Genomic DNA, 24,462 nt, shown 5'->3' with positions numbered 1-24,462 from the left:
CGTGCTCGACAGAGATTTGTTAGAGTTTGACATCTAAATTCTCTGAAGATTCCTGTATTGCTACATGGGCAGGCTGCTGCATTCTACAATATGTGGATCTTTCCCCAAGATTAGAGTTCTTTTGCTCCAAAGTACAGTGCATGGCAGTAATCGAGCTTAGAGGTTATGAAATTGTAAATGGCTGTGGTTAGTCCAAATGACTGAGGATGGGCCGAGTATCCTTGCCAACGGTCAGTGGAATAGGGCATTTTTGCAGCTGGAAGCAGAGATCAAATTATATCATTGACATTGGCTTCATGAGCTGCCACTTTTTTCAGGGCTGGCACCTTGTGCTCCAGAGTCTAAGCTTTCATTTAAAATAAAAAGTCTCTCGGCTTTTTGGTTGCAAAGATAATCTTCCATAAGTAAATTGAACATAAACTGATGCAGAGATTTCTGCTTGAGTCCGCACACAATCTAAAACAATAACTCTGAGGTATGAAATGCTTCCATTCGTTTGTATGAGTTTTAACACTAATGCCCAATGATGGTGGCAATTTAAATATCAACTGTAACTATTTCAGTGTTATCAATATTCATAAGAAAGAGGGGACAATCCTATTATGAAGATCTGCTCAATCTAATGTGTGTGGCATTTCACTTTGGAATCACGAGTGGTCTGAGTTTGGTTTGTGGACAGAATTTCGGAGCGTACCACCACTTACATTTTTCCAAACTGAATCCAGTAGCATTCTGGGCTTGTCTACACTTGAAACACTACAGCACTTCAGTGTAGACGCTACATATGCTGACAGAAGAACCCATTCTCTCTTCGGCATAGGTAATCCACCTCCCCAAGAGCAGTAGCTTGACAGAATTCTTCCATCGACCTAGCACTGGGCATTAGGTTAGCTTCTGTATGTCTCTCAGGGGTGTGGATTTTTCACACTCCTGAGAGACATAGCTAAACTGATATAACTTGTCAGCATATTAAAACCAAGTATATATATTACTGGTCTGGACTTTATTCTGCTTACGCTTGATAAATGTGATCAAGTCATGATCACTTGTACCTAAGCTACCATTTAATTTTTTTAGAACCACACTGGGAGCCATTGGAGGGACCAGAGTACAGGCTTGATGGGTTCACAGTGGCCTAAACCATGCAGGAGGTGGAAAGCCACATTTTGTACCATCTGAAGCCTTTACATTGTTTTCACATTCAACTTCAGATATAGTGAATTATAGTAGTGCAGTTTGGAGGTAACAAATGAATGGCTCCCTGTTGCCAGGTCCCAATCTGTGAGAAAGGTGTGGAATGTCCTAGGGAGATGGCGCTAAGGAAGACATTTTTAATAATTGATTCTCCTCTTCGACTTATTGCTGAACTTGGATGAACTGGCCTCCAAATCTTAACACTTTGATGAATGGGGGCTGTATGCCTTCAGTGAAAAGTGGGAAACTGTGTTTGTTTTTCCCCTGGCTGACCAGAATAATTTTGGCCTGGCCTGTCAGAACCCCTTGTGGGTTAGCCAATGACTCAGGGCTGGTTCTAGGGGCAGTTGAGCAAGGCAGTCACCCTGGCCACTGACTTCTAGCGGAGACCATACTGCTACACCATTCAGCCTCTCCTGCCCCTTTTTGCCACATGGCCAACTAATGTGCAATATATATTTGCGATGACTATCAGGAAAAATCATGTGCCAGCAATGCCCCTCTGCCATGTACGCCAAACCGGGCAGTCTCTGTGTAAAAGAATAAACGGACACAAATCAGACGTCAAGAATTATAACATTCAGAAACCAGTTGGAGAACACTTCAGTCTCTCTGGTCACTCGATTACAGATCTAAAAATGGCAATTCTTCAACAAAAAAACATCAAAAACAGACTCCAACGAGAGACTGCTGAATTGGAATTAATTTGCAAACTGGACACCATTAACTTAGGCTTGAATAGAGACTGGGAGTGGATGGGTCATTACACAAAGTAAAATTATGCCCCCATGTTTATTTCCCCCACACTCCCCCCCACTGTTCCTCACATATAAGAATATGGAAATGGCCCACCTTGATTATCACTACAAAAGGTTTTTTTTGTTTTTGCTTTTTTTTCTTCTCTCCTGCTGGTAATAGCTCACCTTACCTGATCGCTCTCATTACAGTGTGTATTGTAACACCCATTGTTTCATATTCTCTGTGTATATAAAATCTCCCCACTGTATTATCCACTACATGCATCTGATGAAGTGAGCTGTACCTCACAAAAGCTTATGCTCAAATAAATTTGTTAGTCTCTAAGGTGTCACAAGTCCTCCTTTTCTTTTTGTGGATACAGACTAACACGGCTGCTACTCTGAAACCAGGAAAAACTTTGTTATCACAGGAGGTATTTGACTGTGGAGCAGTCTCCGAAGAGAAGTAGTGGAAACCCTATTTCTTTGGTCATGTGCCCTGAGTGCGTGGCTGGCACACAAATGATGATGGTGGCAATAATAATACATTTGACAATATACTATACCATATACTGTGGGGAACAATCCTGCAGTAACAGGGAGAAAGCCTGAATGAGATCTAATGTCTTGCATGGTTCTTTATCACAGTAATGTATGTATTTGCAGAATTGCTTCAGAACAAAATGTTTTCCCTAGGCTTGCTATGAGGCATCAGCTGTTCTTTAATCAGTGCTAAAGTGGATGATAAATATTCAGGTGTTGGAAGAACTGTGACACAATACAAAGTATGAGGGTTTTTTTTAAACAAAGACCTATTGTTCTGCAATCTATTTACAGCCTCTCTTCAAAATGTGCTGTTATTAATAAACCCTTTAATTTCTAAAGACAGTGCTACATTTCAGGGGGAAATGGCCTTTAGATACAAAAGGATAAAAAGGTCAAAGGATTGCAATGTAAAATTTTACTGCAGCCCAGCATAACTGTAAAGCCCATTATCATTTGCAGCAACTTGCCCTACTTAATGAAATCATCAAATCACAAGTACTTTACTGAGACTCTGTATTATAAAACATTGCTTCTAGCTAGCCATCCTAGGCCTGTTTTTTAATTATTGGCGTTGGCACTGGATTCAAGTCAGTTCTGTTTCCATGAGTCAAAAGTGTACATTAGTTAAAAATAAAACCTCTTCATTTTGAAGAAGAAAGGAAATTATATATCTGTAAACACTTGATGAAGAAGAAGAGTCTATATTTGGCTTGGCTTTAATGTAGTTATGCCCTCTGTGCATCAGGGATGAATTTGGCTTCTGCTAAGTGACCCTGGGCAAATTAGTAAACTGCTCTATCACTCAGTTTCCTTTTCTAGAAATGGATGGATGCAGTGTTAGGAGCAGTAGTTCTTTCATGTCTTGTAAAGTGCTTTGGATTTATATAGCATCTTCCAACCATGGATTTCAAAGTACTGTTAAAACAACCCCTTCTCAGAGGATCCAGAGGATCTTCTCCAGAAACGGTTTTGAAAATACCTGCCATTTTGTATAAATGGGTGCATTCCAAAGTGGGGGGAAAAGGGGGAATGCTCTTGAAGCACCTTTGACAGATAAGAAATAACCATGGCAGGGATGGCTTAGTAGTTCCCAAAGAGGGGATAAATGCCATCAAAGGCAAATACCTCTCCTTCTTCTTGAACATGGACTTAAATTTTCATAAGGTTCAGAGAAGCAAGGATTGGACCAGATGGATACATTAGAACCTCAGAGTTAGGAACACCAAAGTTACGAACCGACCAGTCAACCACACACCTCATTTGGAACCAGAAGTACGCAATCAGGTAGCGGGGGGGAGGGGGGAGGAGTACAGTCCTGTGTTAAAGGTAAAGTATTGAAAAAAATAAAGGGAAAGAAGCATTTTTTCTTCTACATAGTAAAGTTTCAAAGCTGTATTAAGTCACTATTCAGTTCTAAACTTTTGAAAGAACAACCATAATGTTTTGTTCAGAGTTACGAACATTTCAGAGTTACCAACACCTCCAGTCCTGAGGTGCTCATAACTGTGAGGTTCTCCTGTACTTCCCTGACCCCCAAAGGTGGCTAGGCAGTTAGTAGATAAGTACCCAGCCAGATGGTGGCAATTACGAATTTTGCTTCTTACATTAATAATTTGTTAAATATCCTTTTCAGCTATAGAATGTAGTTAGAGATGGAACTCCTTCCCAATAGCTGTATGCCTAGCTACCATCCTCTCCACATTTATATAGCTCCCCAAAACAACTTCTGTTATCTTGCCTTCAAGAAGTATGTTATTTCTCTTCCCCTCTCTCTGTCAAAAACCTATTTTCCAAAAGTGAGTAATTCTGTGATCTTCTTAATGTCACCTCACTCCATCATCCTTCTTGTTTATTACCCTTACTCATTATATGGGGCTAGGTCCCAGACCCCTGCTTTGTTCCATCCCTATAAAGAAGTCTACTTTGAGTTAGCCTACTGGCTAATTCAGGCTCACATCCTGGTTCAGATTTTGAAACACTGGAAAGTGTTTGAAGTGTAGCATTAAGGGCATGGGGGAGAAGGGGAACCCATCTCCACAAGCGGTACACCTGGTCTTAGAACAAAACTTAGACCCAGACCCTGTAAACACTTATGCAGGTGCTCATAAGCATGTGCATTTATGCAGGATGGGGACCTTTACTGTGATCAACATAAGAACAGCCACACTGGGTCAGACCAAAGGTCCATCTAGCCTAGTATTCTGTCTTCCAACACTGGCCAATGCCAGGTGCCCCAGAGGGAATGAACAGAACCGGTAATCATCAAGTGATCCATCCCCTGTTGCCCATCTCCAGCTTCTGGCAAACAGAGGCTAAGGACACCATCCCTGCCCATCCTGGCTAGTAGCAATTGATGGACCTATCCTCCATGAACTTTTCTAGTTCTTTTTCGAATGCTGTTATAGTCTTGGCCTTCACAACATTCTCTGGCAAGGAGTTCTACAGGTTGACTGTGAATTGTGTGAAAAAATACTTCCTTTTGTTTGTTTTAAACCTGCTGCCTATTAATAGGAATGTTCTTATTCTATTTGCATCATAAACTATTCATATCAGCAGTACAGGATGCAGCGGTGACAGAAAATATTGCTTTGTTAGGCAGATGAATCCCCAGCCTTCCATCATGTAAAATGCCCCATGCTCTAATGATCATCATTGGATTTCTTATTCTTCCTTATTTCAGGATCGTCTTTGCAAAGTTCCCTCTTATCCGGGAGGGAGGGGCCCTCAGGGGAATCATTTAAAAGCATTATTTAAAATACCTCCCGCTGAGGGTGGTGGATTTTGCTGTGTATGTTTTAGTGAGACATTTAAAACCTCACTTATGGGCTGGTTTTATTAACATTCCTCCTGCAGATCGCCACAGCTTGAGCTAGCCTGGAAGTGAAGAGACACACAGGGGTGGTGGGGAGAGAAGGGGGAGAGAGGAGAAGCAACGAATCGTGGAAAATTCAGCAGCCTGCAGGACGCACGTGGTTTCCTGGGGATTTATGAAAACTCCAGAGATCTGCACGCGGTGGAGGGGGGGATGCTGGTGGCCGTGCTGAGGGACCAGGTCCCCGCTGCTGTGGGGTGCGAGGAGCAGGGCTGCGGGGGGAAGGAGGAGAGAAGGGGAGGAGATCCCAAGACTCTCGCATCTCCTTCTCCTCACCCAGCAGCAGGTGGAGAATTTCTTCAAAGCTGCTGCTGCGGACTGAGCGGGGGGACTCAGAGCGGGGGGTTCCCCTGCGCCCCCAGCCTGGGATTGTAACAGGAGAGGCCAGTGGGGGCGCGATTGAGCGTCGGGGGAGCGGAGCCGGAGCGGGACCGAAGGGAACAGAAAAGCTGCGGAGCGGGAGGAGAGGGCAGCGGCGGGGGCACCGCTCGCAGTCCGGATCCGGGAGGAGCAGAGAGACCCACCCCAGAGCCCCCACCCGGATCTGCAGCTTCTTCTGTGCGCTGGGACCCCCTCAGCTCCGGGTTCGCCCTCTGCCTTGGGGCCCCCCCCCGGCCGCTCTGGGGGTCCCGTCCCCTTAGTTCCGTGGGGTCGCTGAGCGCCGCCTCGCGTTGGGAAGGCCACGGGACATTGGAGGGGCGGGGAGGGGGAAATCTCCGCTCCCTGCCTGTCCTGGCTCCCCGTCTCCTTTCCCGAGGTCCGATCCCTGCTCTCCCAAGCCGGGCTCCCCCTGGGTGTAGCAGGGCGGAGAGTCTCCCCTCTCTGTTGTTTCCTTGCGGGGGTGAGAACCTTTCCCATCTCTATTTTGGGGGTAGCGGGGTCTCCTGGGCTTGGGGGCGCCCCGGCAGTGAGCGGGGGTCTCCCCCCGGAGGCAGGGAAGAGGCACCCCCTCCTTGAATTTCTGGCGTTGTCTCTCCTCTGCGGCGCCGGGGTCCTCTCTGCCTGATTGGGGGTGGCGGCGGGGGGGTTCTCCCCTCACCATGGCCTTCACGTTCGCTGCCTTTTGCTACATGCTGTCCCTGGTGCTGTGCGCCGCCCTCATCTTCTTCGCCATCTGGCATGTGAGTATCCGACACGCCCTCCCCTCCCTCCAACAGCGCCCAGCCCCCCAAAGCCCGGGACAGGAGTAGCCCCCCCCCCCAGGGCCGCCACCTCCCCCTGGCTGCCGGGCAGGGAGGTCAGACGCCGCCAAGATCCCGGCCCGGCTCAGCTCCTGGGAGCGCAGGACACAGCTCAGATCCCCAGCCCCAGTCGCCCCCCGGGGCTGCGACGGGTCAAGGAGCGATAACTAGGAGATGCTGGTAATGCCAGCCTCGGAGGTGGGTGCGTTTAGAAACGATTCCCGACAAAGGGAAGGAAACAACCGATGAGCGCGGGGGGGGGGGGGGGGAAGAGGAAGCGGGTGACCAAGGCAGAGGGATAAGTGGGACCCTTGGGCTGAAGAAAACGGGACTTTACATCACCCCCCCCCCTCCACCCCCAGTTTTCCTTCGTGCCTCCGGGACGTGGCTTTGTTGGCCTGGGCGCTGGGGGAGGTCCCGAGGCCCCGGGCTCAGCGCACGTGGCGTGACGGAGCCGTCAGAAGCGGTCGGAGTTACGGAGGCAGGAGAAAAGGAGCAGGGTGGGGGAGAGCGGCGGGTACTTTGCAGAGTAGGAAAGTTAAATCGGGGGCTTGTCCACGCTCACAGCGCTCCAGCCGCGGCACTGCTGAGAGTGAAGGTCTGCGCAGTGTACAGGGAGAAGTGGGACCCTTTGGCTGAAGATAAGGGTAATTTACAGCGCCCTGTCCGGGATGCTACACAGCCAGGAGATGAGCGGAGGCAGAGCCAGCCCTTTGTTGGCTGAGCAGTAAAGCCCAGGGCCTGACCCCTTGGTAAAGACCCCCTGGGACTTTTTGCTGGAGGAGGTGTGCGAACCTTTGTTTCCTATCCAAATTCCAACTCGGCTGAAGAGGCAACCTCAGGATAAAGGTGCCCCTAGAGCTGGGTTTGTATAAAACAAGCTTTTAGGAGGCCAAAGACCAGTGAAAAGAGCCTCAGGATTTTTTAAAAATGACAGTAGGAGATCTTTGAAAGGCATGTTCCCTGAATACTGGGCCTGATCCTGTAAAGTGCTGAGCACTCTCCACGCCCATTGGCTTTTATGGAAATCAAGGGCGCTCAGTGGCTCCGTGTCTGGCTTGGGCCCATTGATCATGTTAATCCATGAGAACTGGGAAGTAAAGTGCTAGTCATTTTCATTGTCCAGGAAAGGAGGAATGGGGGGAACATAAAGAAAAGTAAATTAGATTGTTTCCATTTTTTTCCATTTTAATAATCTAATGTGTCACTAGCTACATAGATGAGGAAATTTGTGTTAAAATGTGATTTTATTTAACATGAGATTGCCCCCTTTCTCCACCTTCTTTTAATTCTCCTGCAATTATGGATATGGGGTTCTTCATGTCCTGTCCTAACTGTGTAGCTGTGTGGTGTTAAACAGGTAGGGGTGGAGGAGGGGGAGATGGAAGGGAGGGTGCGTTTCAGTAATGGGTTATAGTTAACCCTATATATAATTTGTCAATCAATTTAAAATTATTATGTTTTGGAATCCTTTGGGATGAAGATGTGCTATATTAATAACAATTAATAATTTCCGTAATGACATAAAAGAACTACACTGGGACCAGATAGGATAAAGCAAAATAACTTGGAAAAGGGAGAAAGCACCATATAGAGCTTATGGAACAGATGTCTGATGGAGCAGGATAGAGGGATTTAGGATTTATTATTAATGAAACATGGGAAGGATAGAGCTGCTAATTTAGGTCTGTTTAAGCATTTCAGGAATATTAAGTGAAAAGCTAAACATGTCTATATAGTCCAAACAATTTTTGAAACCTGATCATTCTAACATAATACAGGTGCAGTAAGGAGGGGTCTATGCGTTAATGCAACTGTAAAAGTTTTGTGACAGGCACTACCTCTATAAAAATATAGAGCACCTGCAGCTACTGGGCCAAACTGTTCTGATGAACTGGTGTAAATCAGTAGAACTTCTCAGTTTTCTCCAGTGTAATAGAACTGAAATTAGCCTAGTCTCTTCTTGTAGAATGATAACAAATAATATTACTTAAATAAGCGGTTTATGAAAGTAATAGAATAACAGAAGATTAAACCCCCACCAATTTTTAAATGTGCCTTCCGTATATATATAAAAAACCTGACAGAGCTTTAATTATTCCCATAATGAGAACAGTAATACTCCAATTTCTTATGAGATTTCACTGGAAGATGAGGGTATATGATGCAATATATTTAGTCTTTTATTCTAAATATGTCAGTGCAGAAACCTTCCCATCTTTTCCCCAGAATCTGGTTCTTATATATTTATAATGGAGAGTTGATGTATTCCAAATGGATTCTCAAATTCACAACAAAGAATCTTTTTAACCATTAAGATGGCTTGATTGTAAGTCTCTTTAGGCAGTTTGGCTACTATGACTAAACTGAAGATTGACCCAACACCCAAACACTCACTAATGTTTAAAAGGGGTTGGGAGATTCAAAAGCTGAACCTGAATCTTAATTTTGGAATTATTTTAAAGAACCAGAACAAAATCCCATATTCAGACTTTGTGGTGGCGTTCAGAGCCAGATCTAAAATTTGAGTCTTCGGGAAGTTTTTAGAATGAATCCATAGTGGTTCAGAATAAAATTAAAGTTCTCATTTTCATCCTGTACCTCATGCTAAACACGTCAAACTGTACTAATGGTTTGTATAATTATTATTAGTGTTACTGTAGTGCCTAGGAACTGTGAAACTAAAATAAAAGCAAAGACTAACAAAGGCTATTGTGTTATTTTTTATTTATTTTTTACTTCCATAGTGCTTTTTATCTGAGATGCTAAAAGTTCTTTAGAAACATTGATACTTGCAGCATCCTAGTGAGGGAGAGCTAATAAAGGTATATAGTATTTAACGTAAATTATTTGAAGTGTGTGAAAATAAAATCTAGATGCAATGTAGACTTCAGAAACTCTGTTAATTATCTGAAGGGTCAATACTATCTTTCCTACCTAAGGGCTGAGTGCACTGTCCCTGCAATACTCCCAATGTCTGCTTGCATGGAAAGAACTCTCTAGTTAGATGACCCATTGATTCAAACAAATCCTGTGCATGGTTTACACCAGTGATACTGTTGTTATCACTATTGAAATTTCACAGATGCTAAATTAGTGATGAAAAAGTACTGAAAATTCACACTGTCAATGCACTTCATAATGGACTTAAATCCAGACTTAAGACTTAAGTCCAGGTCTCCGTGGCATGGCAATCATCACACCTCTCAGATTATTTTTATTTGGAATAACATAGTACTAAAGTCATTCTGTATTATGGACACTCTGTCCTGCTCTTGTGTAAAAGTACTAGAGAAGGTGGAAGAGAAGATGACTTCTCTATAAGTTTCTTTTAATAATTTTATAGAATTTAATAGAAAATTATATTCCTGCTATATGATGATTAAAAATAGTCTATGGAAAGGTTAGCATTTTCTGTGAAATTCTGTTGATGTTTAGAGTAATTTTTGCAGACCCCTAGTGGCTTAGAGTCCTTTTCAAATTCTATATGTCTTTTTCATAAGGTTAACGTACCCAGGTCCTAAAATATTTCCCAGAGCTTGTTCAAGATCTCTTATAGGGCCAGATTGTGAAACACTTGCTTATGTTTTGTTGTACCTTACTCCTTGAATAGTTACTTTGAATTCAGTGGGACTTCACGTGGAGTAAGGTACTACTCAGTGTAAGGAAGGGTAGGGCAATTTGGCCCATAGATAATAAATGTCCGATGTAACAAATATTACAAAAATAATTCTAAATGTTAAAATATGACAAGCTGGGATGTCTACATGGACTCTGTATGGGTATGTCCAGTTAGCTCAATTGTGTTAACATGATTGAAAAATCCTATTAAGATGCAGGCTATCATGTATGAAGCCTTGTTAGTTGGCTGTGTTGTTGTCTGGTGGGAGTGTGGCTTCAAATGTGTTAGCCTGCATTTTAATGGGGCTTTTTAGTCATGTTAACCTAATTTGATTGAGATAACTCAACTGAAAAACTCACCTTTGCCCATCAAGATATACTCTATGTGATTGTAAAACATTGCAAAAATGTAACAAACTAGAATATATCCCTCTATTTTGAATTACTAGCTGAAATAGCCTCCGTATGTATATATTTGGCCAAATTCTGCTCTCAGCTGCACTCTTGCAACTCAGCTGACTTCAGTAGAGTTGCATAGTGTAACTGATAGCTGAATTTGGTCCATTTGCTGTATAGTTCTGTAGATTTTTCTGATTTAGTTATTAACCCAGTAGAACAAGGTCATCCTCTTCACTAAAGATCAAAGCTAACTCTATCTCCTCCTAAATCTCAGCTCTCATTGCTGCTCCTTTTAAGCAACTTTCCAACTATCCAAATCAGGATTACTCTTTGTCCTTACCTACTACCCTCAGCTAGGATTCCGCTGGCAGGTTAACATTTATCTAAGCTATGTTAAGTCTTTTTGAGTTCCCAACAGGACATAAGGTGCCACACTCATCCCTGGTATAACTCCATTGATTTCAGTGAAGTTACACTTGGATTGAATGTGCCCCAAGATGTCTAAATTGATGTTTATTCCCAGCTACTTGAAATGCGACTCCCTCATACAAAGTCCTACAACTTTGACACTCACTTCAGATTACTGTATTTGAACATCCATAAGTGGGGCCATCCTCTTTCAAATGTTTTAAGATGAAAGATGCTTCTGCTTTCAGGTTTGTCACATTAAAGGCTATGTTATCAATGCAGAGCATGGCTTTTTTCAAAATGTCTTTTTTTAATAGTACAACTTAGTAACAATTCGTAAATACAAAGTACTGTACTATTAACAGTAATTAATTATATACAATTTTGAGATCACACCACCATGTTTCTTTGGCATTAATGGAGTGTGTCCTGTGAATGCATAACAGTATTTAGCACTCAGTACTATGTAAGACTATATTAAGAATACAATTTTAATGGACAAAACTCATTTCACAATATGGAATATATATGTAGAGAGCTAGTAGGGTTATTCAATGCTTGCATAAAGAATAACATAACATCACCTAAGCATACGGGGTATTTTGCTACAATCTTAGGTCCAAACAACCTTAGGTCCAAACAGAGGACTCCATTGGCCTAGTTCTCTGGGATGGCAAAAGTAACAATCTTTCAAATCAATGGGAGTTACTTGTATCCTGGGGCAGGAGAATAAGACCCCAAAGCATGACAATCCACATTCCTTTCCCTTATATTTAATGTCATATTTTTTTAAGAGAGAGGAGGGAGAGGGGAAAAACATTAATCCTTAAAAATAACATTCCTGTAGTTCTGAGCCTGACTTAAAACCACAAATATACATTTGCAGTTATATTTGTGACAGTGCTGCTAGAACAACTTTTATCGTGGGGGTGCGGAGAGCCAGTGAACCAAACTGTAAACCCTGTATGTGATGGAATCCCCTTCAGGCCATTGGGTGTGGCAGCACTGATTATTTATGATGCATTTCCCCCTCCCCATGTTGTGCCTAGACATTATGGGGGCAGTTATTAATCCTACATACCTTTACACAGTGATATGGATTAAAGCTGGCATTTCAGTTTTAATTGAAGATAAGGAGTGATAACAGCAAGGAGGTATGATTCAGGAATCCTCTGTTCTGTGCCTAGCTCTGCTGCTGACTCACTATGGGATTACTGGGCAAGCCATTTATATCTTTCTATGCCTCAGTTTCCTATCTGTTAAATGTGGATAAGAGAACTAAAATCTCAGGGATGCTGCGTGTGGTCTTGGTCAATTTATATCTTCAAAATGCTTTGAGATCTTCCAGTGGAAGGTGCTTTGTGTATATATATAATTTTGTTATGAATCATTCTGTATTTTCTTGCTGGTATAGATTTAATTTTATTGGAATTCAATTTTTAGTAGTTTATGCTTGGATTTTCAAAGGCATCTGAGAGAGTTAGGTACTCAACTCCTTGAATTCAATGGCTGTTAGACAGCTAACTCCCTTAAGCTCTGGCTTTCTTTAATTTTTGTCAACCTGCATAAGCTTAACTTTGGAGGTGGATGAAAAGAGCAGAAGGGAATGTCTTAAAGTTCTGTGCTGTTAGGGAAGTCAATAGTTCATTGCAGGTAATCGGTGTACTTTAGTAACCAGCCATATAAGAGCAGGTCAGTATTTTTCACATATTATGTCTCACCTATTTCTTTAGCCATGGCATGGAGGGTAGATGTCTTACCTGGAAACGGTTACAGTGATCTGTGAACTAGCTTAACCCTGGGCCTCTCCTATGTAGAAGTTGCCAGTCATCTTGGTTCAAATTATTTGCAATGCATTAGAGTATGTGTTGGAATGAAAGTTATTTCCTTAAGGGCTTGAGGTTAGCCTGGAATTTACTTCCAATTATATATGGTTAATACCATCCCTTAATGATTGATTAATTTATCTGAGTACACTTTACGATTCTTTGGAGTTAAGGCAAGGGTGGGTCAAGGTTGAGGCACATGGACAGAATAGTTACACTGCCACTGCCTGTTTTGTACCTGTTTGTTGAGGATTTTTCTTCCCTTCTCTTCCCTCTCAGTGGCTGAGCCCATTGATCCCTGCAGATTTCCTAACCTCTCCCATTTAAGGAAAGTGACAGATTGAAAACGGAATGCCACCTTCTCTCAAGGCTCTGAAGAGGCAGAGCACCTCCAGGCTGGGCTGACCATAATACATTTTAATAGACAGCTAATAACCACCTTTGCAAAAGTTTCTCATATTAATGCTGACTTTAGCAGCCCTAACAGCATCAATATAATAGACAAATAAATTTTGTATCTTGAAAAAAGAAATAGATTTCAATTTGTTTACTTTGTCTCATTTAAATAAATAAATCAGCTGAAGGATTTATGATTTGTCGCAAAATTAAAAATAGTAAAATGATTTAATGGGGCCAGAAAAAAAAAGCCAGTGTGTATGTTTGAACTGTGCACATCGAGATTATTCTGGGGAGAGATTCTAAATTGTGAGTGGGTAACCATCTTGAGCTTACAAGTAGCGCCAGATGCTTCCCAAGTCACAGCCACTTCATCATCAATGAGCCATGAATTATTCTGTGGAGACTTATGTGCATTTTTATTGGAGTCACATAGAACTGTTATAATTTGAACACTGGCCAACACTGTATTTGAATTTATGTTGGATTTAGAAGGAAAATCTGCTTATTGCTGGGATTTTTCCTCTTAGTTGGTTTAATATTTTTTAAAAGCACAAGCAATATGTTTATTATTACAGTGTTTCCTAATAAGCAGGGCAACACCAGTGCCACGTTTTATTGGGCCATTAACACACCTCTCAGATGGGTTGGGAGGAGTGAAGTTATAGGCACCTGTTGTACAGATTTGCATCTTCAACCATACGAGGTGTATGTTAATTCACCCCTAGAATGTCTTAATTCAATTATAAAATGGATCCCGTGTTTTACAGTTGATTTTTCTTCTAAATACAAAAGATCTTTTTATCAAACATCTTTCCAGTAAATGGGGACGTCTGCACTGCCATTGTTGTGCCTGTTCAACGGATTAAGAATACTTACCCCCGAAGGAGCGTGAGAGTCAGTGGAGAATCTTGATCCTAGCCCTCTAGATATTGGGGCATCCACAAGGATTGTCAACTCCTTGACCTCTCTTCCTTCCCCAGCTTCTTTGACAGCACAGCTCACTTATGAGCAATATTGCCACTGACAACCAGCAGGGTCGCCATCTTTTCCAGACTGTCCTTCAGCCAGGTCATTCTCACTGAAGTCTCTATCTTGGCCAGTTTCTAGGAAAGCAAGGAAGCTGTGCTGTCCAGGTTTGCGAGAAAGGGGATATAAGTTGTACATCATCAGGGTTAGAGCTGGTCTGGAATTTTTTTTGACTAAAAGGTGAGAGGGAAAGAAAGGCAGCCACCCATGATTCACCTGATTTGGAGCAGGGACCTGAAACTGAGTCTCTCACATCCCAGGTGATTTCCCTAACCACCAGCTTATTCTGGGTGGCTCTTTCTCAAGCTCTCCTGTAGGAGCTATTCTACTTTGTATTAATAATTAAATATTCAGTGGCCCAAAGAGATTGATTCTAGAGCCCGGTGGTTATCGCCTACACCTGGGGCGTGGGAGAGTCAGCTTCAAGTCCCTGTTTTGAATCAGGCAGGGCAAGGACTTGAGCTTGGGTCTGCCACATTCCAGAGGAATTCTACCAGGCTATAGAGTCTCTCTCTGTCTCGCTTCTTGAGAAAAATTTCATCCCAGTGAGGAATGGGCAAATGTTTGAAATCTTAAAAATTACTGACAACATGGTATTCCCAAATATCTTACGGTCTTTTCTGGTGGCCTACATATTGCACAGGAAGGGTGACAGAATCCAACCTTAGGGACTTTGTATGAGAAAATCTTTGGGGTGAGTGAGGAGCTGTCAACACCAACCTTTGACACAACACAGGAAGGAATGGAGCCATCAAACAATAACCTCCTCCAGCCCTGCCAGTTGATACTTCAGCAATTACGTGCCACACATAGTCACAGTGATACTAAAAATGTATGAGCTTTCTCTCTGGCTTCCTTGTGTCCTGTCTCATGTATTTATATTACCACAAAGGCAGTTCCTAATTCAGCACTTTTACAATATTGTTACCCAGACAGGCTAGTTCCATTCTAATATTGTATGATGTACAGTGCCCTTTAATAGAACCGTTATCAATTATATCCCTAAAGTAAAGTTCTGCTTCATATAGTGCAGTTAAAATGATTTTATACTATTAGAAGTGAAGAACATTATAAACTCTCCTCTGCATTATGCTTTGCTGTTTCACATTTGGATTTTCTATACTAGGGTGACCAGACAGCAAGGGTGAAAAATCGGGATGGAGGGTGGGGGTAACAGACACCTATATAAGACAAAGCCACAAATATCAGGACTGTCCCTATAAAATTGGGACATCTGGTCACCTTATTCTGTATGCATACTGAAACAATGGGCAACAAGGAGGCTCCTTTGTTCTGGTAGAGCAGCATACAGCCCAGGAGATCAGCATCTCCTTCTTTTGCTTTAATCCCTGGTAATTTTGTATTAACTTCTTTTGATGTGGCAATTGGGCATTCTTTAAGGGTTAATTACTAGAAGCAGCAAATACAGAATACAGTAATCATCCCACTGAAAAGAGTTGCATGACACCCCTGCTAAAAACATAATTGTTGAGAATTTAATGATTTTTACTGAATAGGAAAATGGTGGACAGCTAGGCGGCAGTGCTATCTAGTGGTTAGACTGGGAGCTGGGATTCCTGGATTCTGTTCCATCTCCCCCACTGATTCTACTTTGTCACCTGGGTGAGTCACCTAATCTCTATGTGCCTCAATTTTCCCTTTTTGAATAATGAATATCATACTTACCTGCCTCACACGGGGATGTGATGCTTTCTGAATAATTTGCAGCATTGCCAATCCCAAGCATTCAAATATAATGTCTCAGGCCACCAAAATCATAACTGGATTTTAAAAAAAAATGATTTAAAAAAAATAAAGTTAGAGTTATTTGCCTTCTGATTTTTGAGATTTTAGATTGCTCTCTGGTCACATTTTCAAGTTTTATTTTGCAACTAGAAGGGCTAGAAACTTACTTTATAAAAAGAAAAAAGAAAGCAAACCGAGACTCTCACCTAATCACTTGAATCCAGGAACTGGAGCTTTAAGAAAAATACCAAATATTGTGACAACTCTGGAAGAAATGGAGACAATTGGCAACACTGTTTGTACAGTCCTTTATGATTCTTTGATGATAGATACTATGTAAATGTCAAGTGTTGTTATATGGGCCAGCTGTTTAGATGCAGTAAAGTTCAATTTCCTAAAAATTTAAATGCCAGCCATCTTCATGCTGTGAGTCACTCTTTAAGTGTTTGAATGTTTAAAGTCAATGTTCCGTCTTGTTATTATGTTTTCAAGTTAAGAGTGCTGGCTAAGTAGTGTAGATTCATAGCTAACATCTCCATGCATGATTTTTTCCTCCCCTTAATAAAATTTTAAAGAGAACTCCTTGCTCACATATTGACAGCCCAGAAGACTAAAGCTCTTTTATACATTCACAGGATGGGTAGAGATAGACAGAAATGGTGAAAATTCTACCAAGATCATTTGGTTACATGCACTTCAACCGTCACCTGCCATTACTATTACTAACTCAGCGATTACAACATATCCTCAGAGATGCCATTTCTGTTTGGATACAAGTTCAAGGCTAACCTCATTCCTGAACTAGACCATATCCCTTTAATTACACGAATGTGTTTCATGAGAACATAAGCGACTGGAGGGATAGAACAGGAAGATGTTTTAAGACCAGCATACTTGCCACTTCTGTGGTTATCTTAACCTCACCTTCCTGCTTTACCCACCTAATCCCTTTCTTCTTATTTATGTCTATGCTCATCTTTGATTGCCCTCCTCCCATAACCCAGGTGCAACCACTGCTCGAGCAAACGTGTTTTCCTTCCCTTGGTGATGTCCACACCCAACTCTGCATGCCCTGTGGATGGAGAGGAAAAAATGGAAAGATCTTGAAACCTTTCCCTGAAAGGCCCCAGTCAAGGCTGAATCCCCACTCTGTCATGCCAGGAAAGAAAAGAAAAGAAAAGAAAGAAAATACATCTGGAATTTAGGCATTTGCTAGATTTTAAAAGAATAATTCCAAAAATTAAGCACCCAAACTAGCTTTCTTGGGGGTTCAGCTTAAAGGTTACAAGCAAACAAAAGCATCAGAGGTTAACACAGAAGAGATCCACAAGCCAAAATAAGAAATCAACCTGATAGTGTCTAACTAAACATTCCCTATCCAAATTATTTTAGGTATGGAAAATATTTTTTCATACCTGTTTCAAACCTTGAACAGCATTTCTGTTTGCAGCATTGCTGCTCCATCCCTGCAGCCCAGAGAACAACAAACAAAGGGAAAGTTTCTTTTCCCATTTTAAAAAATTCTAGCCTTGCCATTGGCTCTTTTGGTCAGATGCCCACTTTTTTTCTTTACCTGGGGGACTTTTAATTCTTTTACAGATAAAGCAAGTAAAGAACAGCTACCAAGAGGAATTTTATAGCTAACTGGCTGGCTGGGTATCCATCAAAGGGAGTTATCCCCCGGTTTATTGATCACCCTCCCCGCCATCATAGACAGTGCTGGCCAGACTGGTTCAGGTCCGGTCCACACCGGCTGGGATTTCTTCCTGGAGCTTTAGGAAAACAGAGATAATAAGATACATGCACCTCTAATTTTACTAATAATTACATGATGAACTAAACAGTTCTTTTTACATTTCAAGGACTACAATGACTTAGAATGCAGGGACATTTTTACTTGGCTGATTCTGGGAAACCTTCTCGAGAGAGTGCATCAGCCACTTTATTAGAGGCTCCTGAAATGTGTTGTATTTCAAAATCAAAGTCTTGAAGAGCTAAACTCCACCAAAGAAGTTTTTTATTAGTCTCTTTTGTGAAGCCACTTCAGTGCAGCATGGTCAGTCTGTAGGTGGAACCACCATCCTCAGATGTATGGGCGTAGCTTCTCCAGCGCATACACAATGGCATAGCATTCTTTTTCTGAGACTGACCAGTGGCTTTCCCTCTCAGAAAGTTTTTTGCTGAGGAAAATGACAGGATAGAATTGTTGATCTGGTCCTTCCTGCATTAAAACTGGTCCTACACCACACTCGGATGCATCTGTGGTACAACGAATGGTTAGTTAAAGTCCGGGTCCCTCAGTACAGGGTCAGACATAAGGGCCGCCTTAAGCTGGTTAAAAGCTTTCTGACACTTTTCAGTCCACTGAACTGCATTTGGCATTTTTTTCCTGGTCAGGTCTATCAGTGCGGTGGCAATTTGGCTGTAGTGTGGTACAAATCATCAGTAACACCCAGCCAAGCCCAAGAAGGTTTGGACCTGCTTCTTTGACTTAGGGACAGGCCAATTTTGGATAGCATTTACCTTAGCCTGTAGGGGGTTGATAGTACCTTGACCCACCTGGTGTCCAAGGTAAGTTACCCTGTTTAGGCCTATTTGACACTTTTGGCCGTAACGGTTAATCCTGACTCCCTTATGCACTGGAAGACAGCTTGGAGGTGTTCCAGGTATTCTGCCCATGAATCTGAGAATATAGCCACATCGTTGAGGTAGGGACTGCAAATTCCCCAAATCCAGCCAGAAGATTATCTTCCAGTCTCTGGAAAGTGGCGGGTGCATTTCGCAGTCCAAAAGGGAGCACATTAAATTCATACAGCCCTACGTGGGTGATGAAGGCTGACCTTTCCTTGGTTGGGTCACCTAGCAACACTTGCCAGTATCCTTTAATTAAGTCTAAAGTGGAGATGAACTGGGCACGTCCCAGTTTCTCCAATAGCTCATCTGTGCATGGCATTGGATAGTTTTCTGCGCGAGTTACAGCATTTAGTTTACAGTAGTCCACACAAAAGCAGATTTCCCCATCTGGTTTGGGAACCAGAACCACTAGAGAGGCCCATGCACTCTCAGAGGGGCAGATTACACCCATCTGTAACATGTCCTTGATCTCCCTTTCTATTGCAGTTTTGTCTTGAGGAGCCATCGGGTAGGGTTGGGCTCTAATTGGGCGAGCATCACCTGTGTCAATGGAGTGGTACACCTGGTCTGTCTGTCCTGGGGTCCTGGTCCTGTCCTGTCTGTCCTGAAAACATTGGCACAAAGTTGGTGCACAGCTCCTGGATTTGCTGTCGCTGCTTACGCCCAAGGGCCATAGAAAGGCTCGCTTCTTCCACGCCATCATTGTTTGTTCCTTCATAGTAGACTCCTTCAGGTCACACAGCATCATCTCTCTCCTGAGCTGTAAACTGGAGAACCTTGATTTCTCAGGAATAAAAGAGCTTTAGAGAATTAACATGGTATACTTTAGGTTTTTGGGTGGGGTCTGGGAATGCTGTGAAATAATTAACAGCTCCCAGGCACTCTTGGACCATAAATGGCCCTTCCCACGAAGCTTCCATCTTATTGGCCTGGAGCACTTTCAGGACCATGACTTGGTCACCTACTTTGAAGGAATACTCTCTGGCATGTTTATCATACCAAACCTTTTGCTCTTGCTGAGCATCCTGTAGGCTTTCTCAAGCAAGAGCTAGAGAGTCTTTGAGGGTGTTTTCCAGGTTGGTTACAAAGTCCAAAATGTTAGTTCCTGGAGAAGATGTAACCCCCCCCGCCCCATTGCTGTTTCACCCACTGTAATGGCCCCTTAACTTTGTGGCCATAAATGAGTTCAAAGGGGGAAAATCCCAAACTGGGATGTGGTACAGCCCTATAGGCAAAGAGCAACTGCTGCAACACTAGGTCCCAATTATTGGAGGGCTCATTCACAAATTTACGTATCATGGCTCCCAAAGTCCCATTAAACTTTTCCACTAGGCCATTTGTTTGATGGTGATAAGGGGTGGCAACCAAGTGGTTTACCCCATGAGCTTCCTAAAGACTTTTCATGGTCCCTGCCAGGAAGTTAGTTCCGGATCTGTAAGGATATCAGAGGGCCAACCTACCTTGGCAAAAATGTCTGTCAATGCCTGGCTCATGGTTTTAGCCCTGGTGTTGCTTAGAGCTACTGCTTCTGGCCATCAGGTGGCAAAATCCATGAAAGTCAGTATGTACAGCTTTCCTCTGGGTGTCTTCTTAGGGAAAGGACCCAGAATATCCAATATCCATGCTGAAATGGAACCTCAATGATGGGGAGTGGCTGGAGAGGGACACAACCTGATCTTGGGGCTTTCCCACCCTCTGGCACGCCTCACAAGACCGGACATAGGTTGAAACGTCCTTGCCCATACCCTCCCAGTGGAATAACTTGCCCAAACAGTCCTTGGTCCTGTTCACCCCAGCATGGCCATGAGGGTGATCATGGGCTAAGCTTAAGAGCTTTTCCCTATACTTAGTTGGAATTACCAACTGTCTCTGAGGGTGCCAGTCCTCCTTGTGCGCACCAGAAAGAGTCTTCTTGACCTGTTAAAAGAGTTGAGAGGTGGTGGGTCGCTCCATGCCGCCGTCCAAGCTCCCTTGAGTCTCTCATCCACTTCCTGCTCTGTCTGGAACTGCTCCCTTGATGCTGGAGGAGGAAGAAGCACAGAAGCTTCAGCACTTCCTTTTGGGGCCCCACAATAGGCTCCTTTCCTCCACCGTGGAAGGACTACAAAGCACCAGAAGGTTGAGTAGGGCGTGGGGAAGAGAGCACCTGGGCAGGAAGGAATCTGGGGATAGAGAGCACGTGGAGGGGAGAAGAAGGAGGTGAGGAGTGTGACAGGGTGACATCTTTCTTCTGCTCTGTCTATACAGACTTGGAGACCTTCATTTGTCAAGCACCCCAGCGCAGTTGTATTTTCATTTGCTCTTCCCACCACCTTACTGAGCCATACCCCATAATTATTTACAACTTTGAGTTTCTCCTCAGTTCTCTGCCAAGGAGAGGAAAGGGAAAAGATCTCTCTATTCAGCAGTCCTTCTCAGTTCTGGCTCTGCTAGCCTGCCCCTCTCTCTCTGCCCTGCACTTCCCTCCTGTGCTTCTTATGCTTACTATGTTAATGGGCCAATTTGATCATTACTCCTTCCCCAGCCCATTCTAATCCACTTATTAGGCCCCATCATGTCCACCCTGCAGGGGAATTAATTGGTGTTTAAGTGACCAGGGTGTCAGTCCCAGCACTCAGTCACAAGGAGAAGAGAGAACATGTATGAGCATGAGTGAGTGACAAGGAAAGAAGGAGGGGATAATAAGCATAAAAATTCTTGGTGCTGGGGATAGGAATGGAAGAGGAGAAAGGTGGAGAAGAGGAGGCTGCATGGAGTCTGTAAGGTGAAGCTGAATATATGTGTATGTGGACTCTCTTGGGGGAGCCTGTGTAATGAGTCCTGTGTGGTTAGGGTGCAGGAGCCTACATGTATGTGTGAATGGATGTGTGGGGGAGGCAGCCCCCAAAGGTGTGAGTGGAGTCTGGGGGACCTTCAGATGTTTGTGTATTTTGCTGGAATTTGGGGGAAGGTAGTAGTGCATATGTGAGAAAGTGGGAATGGGAGCACAAGACAGAGGAAAAGAGTGGGGAAAGAGCAGGGCCAGCCTCAGGGAAAATGGCACCCTGGGTGAACTTGTATTTTCATGCAACTGGCCTCCGTTGCCTCCCCATCCATCCCCCCATCAACCGTGGTTCCCCTGCCTCTCCCCGATTCCTCTCCCCCAATTGGCCTGAGCTCCCTTCCACAGCATCACACCCCAGGCCCACCCTGCTCCTTGCCTCTTGACCACAGCTCCCTCCGACCACAATGCCTTGGGTGGTTGCCTACATCGCCCACCTGAAAGGACAGCCCTGGAAGAGAGATGAAACCATTGGTGAATGGAGGAAGAGAACTCAACACAAGAAAACAAGAGGAAGGGATGGGTGGGAGGAGAAGGAACAATGTTCACAATATAGAAATAATATTGAGGAGATAATAGACTGGAAAGACAGAGAAGATAATAAGGGAACTAACAAAGTGAAGGAAGAGAAAAGATGAATGTAAGGGAGACAAAGTCACGTTTAAAGTGTTCACTTAATAGAAAATATAAATGCTAAGACAATATAATCAGTAACAAAATATTGGAAGTTTTTAAAAAAGAAAATGGATGGGATTAAATGGGCTGTGAGGGCGAGACTGGAAATTTGCTAAGGGTCAGCACTGACTAGCTGTCCTGCCTCTTTCCCATGATTTTTGTCTTTCTTACGCTGAACAAAATTCCTTCTCCTGGTCTCTCTTCTCCCTCCCGTCTTCACCTGCAAATATTTTCTCTGGTTGCACCTAGGCCAGTAACTTATTCCATCTGTTTATTACCCTTTGCCTGAAGTGATTCTGCAAAAGCTTCCCATTTACTCTTAGCTTTGGGTTATTATGTCCCTTAGCTTTTGAACCCTTATATAGAAAATACTCCATTTCCTTCTAAGAATGTAACTCAGGAAGAAAAGACAGTGTAGATTTTATGCATTTGTTTTCTCCCTTGATGTTCCATGGGGAATAATTGATATATACTCTATGTGTGATTTAAAAAAAAAGAAACAAAGGAAAGTGGTGGTATTACACGAGAGCATATTGCACAAATAAGCTGCAAATGATCTTGAATGGGGAGAGAAAACAAGGGCAGAAGAACATTTCCTTTCCTCTAGTAATAAACCTGTGATGCACAGATATGTAGGTAATACATTTCAGTTGTTTATTTCCTGGCTGCAGCTTCCTGATCTGGGCCTGGGGTATAAAACAAGGAGTAACAGGGGGATATGCAGCTCCCCTTTTTATACTAAAGCTAAGGGGAGCCCTCCCTTTTCTGCCTGTCTTGTCTTGGATTAACAGCAGTTCCCTGCAGCTCCCTGTACTCCTTAGCTGGGGTGGGGACAGCTCCCCCTCCTGGCTCAAGCTAATGGACCCACTGTATGGATGACTGTCAGAATGGTTAATACTGCTGCCACATCACAGGGGTCAGTGTTCTTTGATGCCAGTGGCTTCTATTAGCTGCTTGTGCTGCAAAGTTAAAATCCAAATTTTCCCAGAATTTGGGGTTATTGGGATCTGGGTTTCTGGTATGTGCCATTATAGAAATTAGGGCCAGTTGCAAAGTTTGGATGTGGATTTGAACTTCCCATAATTCCAGTGTTTTTGGGTGTGGGTATTTGGTTCAGACCCATCTTTATTATGGGCTTTCCAGGCAGGAGGAGAGAAGAGAAACTGGTTGGAGAACGCATTGTTGAATAACACAAGAATGAGTTCCCTGCTCACCTAGCATGAGACAGTCCCTGGGAATTCACGGTATTTTGTGGCATTCAAACATCAGAGTAAACTAGTTCATAAACAATAAGTCATGGCTTTCCTGATGTGTGATGTCAATGTGTTGTCACCTGCCCAGTCAATAAAGTATTGCCTTGGGTTTTCTGGGTGTAGTTAATAGCTGCCTGTGAACTCTTTAAAAAAAAGTTAAGTTACACCAGGGAGGTGTTTCACCCATTGTGTAATGCGACTTTCTACAACAAACTGTTGGCTTCCCTGTACTGAATGTAGTAATAGGAGGCTTCTAAATAATAATAATTAATTAATAATAGAAGAACTGTGACAACAATATGATGAAGTCCCTCCAATAAAGAAAAACCTGACAGTCTGGGCTTCAGAAATTCCTCCTCAACTTGAAATTTGTTTGAAATGTATTCTGACTGCAGATATAGTAAGTAAAATCATCAGCCTGTTTAGGAACAGGCTCCGTACAACTATATTTGCAACGTCTCTTCCACATAGCTTGCTTGTTTTCATCTCCATAATGAACACCAGTTTATCAGTGCACAGCTGATTTCCCCAGCTGAATTCACTTGGTGTTACGTGAAAGTCCATGAGTGAGTTTAAAACTATGGTGGAGGTATAGAGAATTTCTGAATTTCTCTGGATGGATTTGGTGAATAGCTGGATCCTCTTTCTCCCACTCTCTCGCAGAGAAGGTTGAAATCCTTCAATTTTGACAGCCATCTGGGTAAACAAGGAACATATTTCAGTGGCTGGGGCCGAGGAGGTGGAATGTCATCCCATATCTGCCAGAGAAACCTCCTCTTTCAATTACCATTGGATAAGATAGTTTTTAAAAGGCCTTTTCACAGCAGTTGCAAAAATCTGTCAATTGTTGCTTGTCAAGTCAGCCATCTGGGAACATCATGTTCTCAACCATCTTACGATGCTGGAAAACTCCCAGTGGCTTGGACACAACCAATAACGACAAGTGAATATGGATTCCTTTCACTTCCAAATTTTTTTTTTTGCTTTTCCCAGGTACTGCCTGTAGTGTTACAATAATAATATTTAATAACTTACATGGAGACAGGGTCCTTCAAGATAAAAATTGCTATTTTGAAGGATACTATTGCATTCCTTAAAATAAACATCCTTATACACTTCCAAGA

The 24,462-nt window shown here is 43.0% G+C and overlaps 1 protein-coding gene across 2 annotated transcripts in view; it reads left to right on the top strand.

The window, feature by feature from the left end:
* The first annotated feature begins 5,641 nt into the window (after window positions 1-5,641).
* Window positions 5,642-24,462, top strand: part of CNIH3 (cornichon family AMPA receptor auxiliary protein 3) — an 81,624-nt gene continuing 62,803 nt past the window's right edge. Inside the window, exon 1 of one of the 2 annotated variants that reach the window (XM_048843338.2) lies at window positions 5,642-6,470. In XM_048843338.2, the coding sequence (XP_048699295.1) occupies window positions 6,390-6,470 (81 nt within the window). In that variant the 5' untranslated portion in view covers window positions 5,642-6,389. Of the gene's footprint in view, window positions 6,471-6,585; window positions 6,729-24,462 lie in introns of those variants that run through there. The other variant, XM_048843340.2, reaches the window with a different exon arrangement.

The sequence above is a fragment of the Caretta caretta genome, chromosome 3 (assembly GCF_965140235.1).
Source record: "Caretta caretta isolate rCarCar2 chromosome 3, rCarCar1.hap1, whole genome shotgun sequence".
Classification (NCBI taxonomy): Eukaryota; Metazoa; Chordata; order Testudines; family Cheloniidae; genus Caretta; species Caretta caretta.
This window is presented reverse-complemented; position numbering and strand designations above follow the sequence as displayed.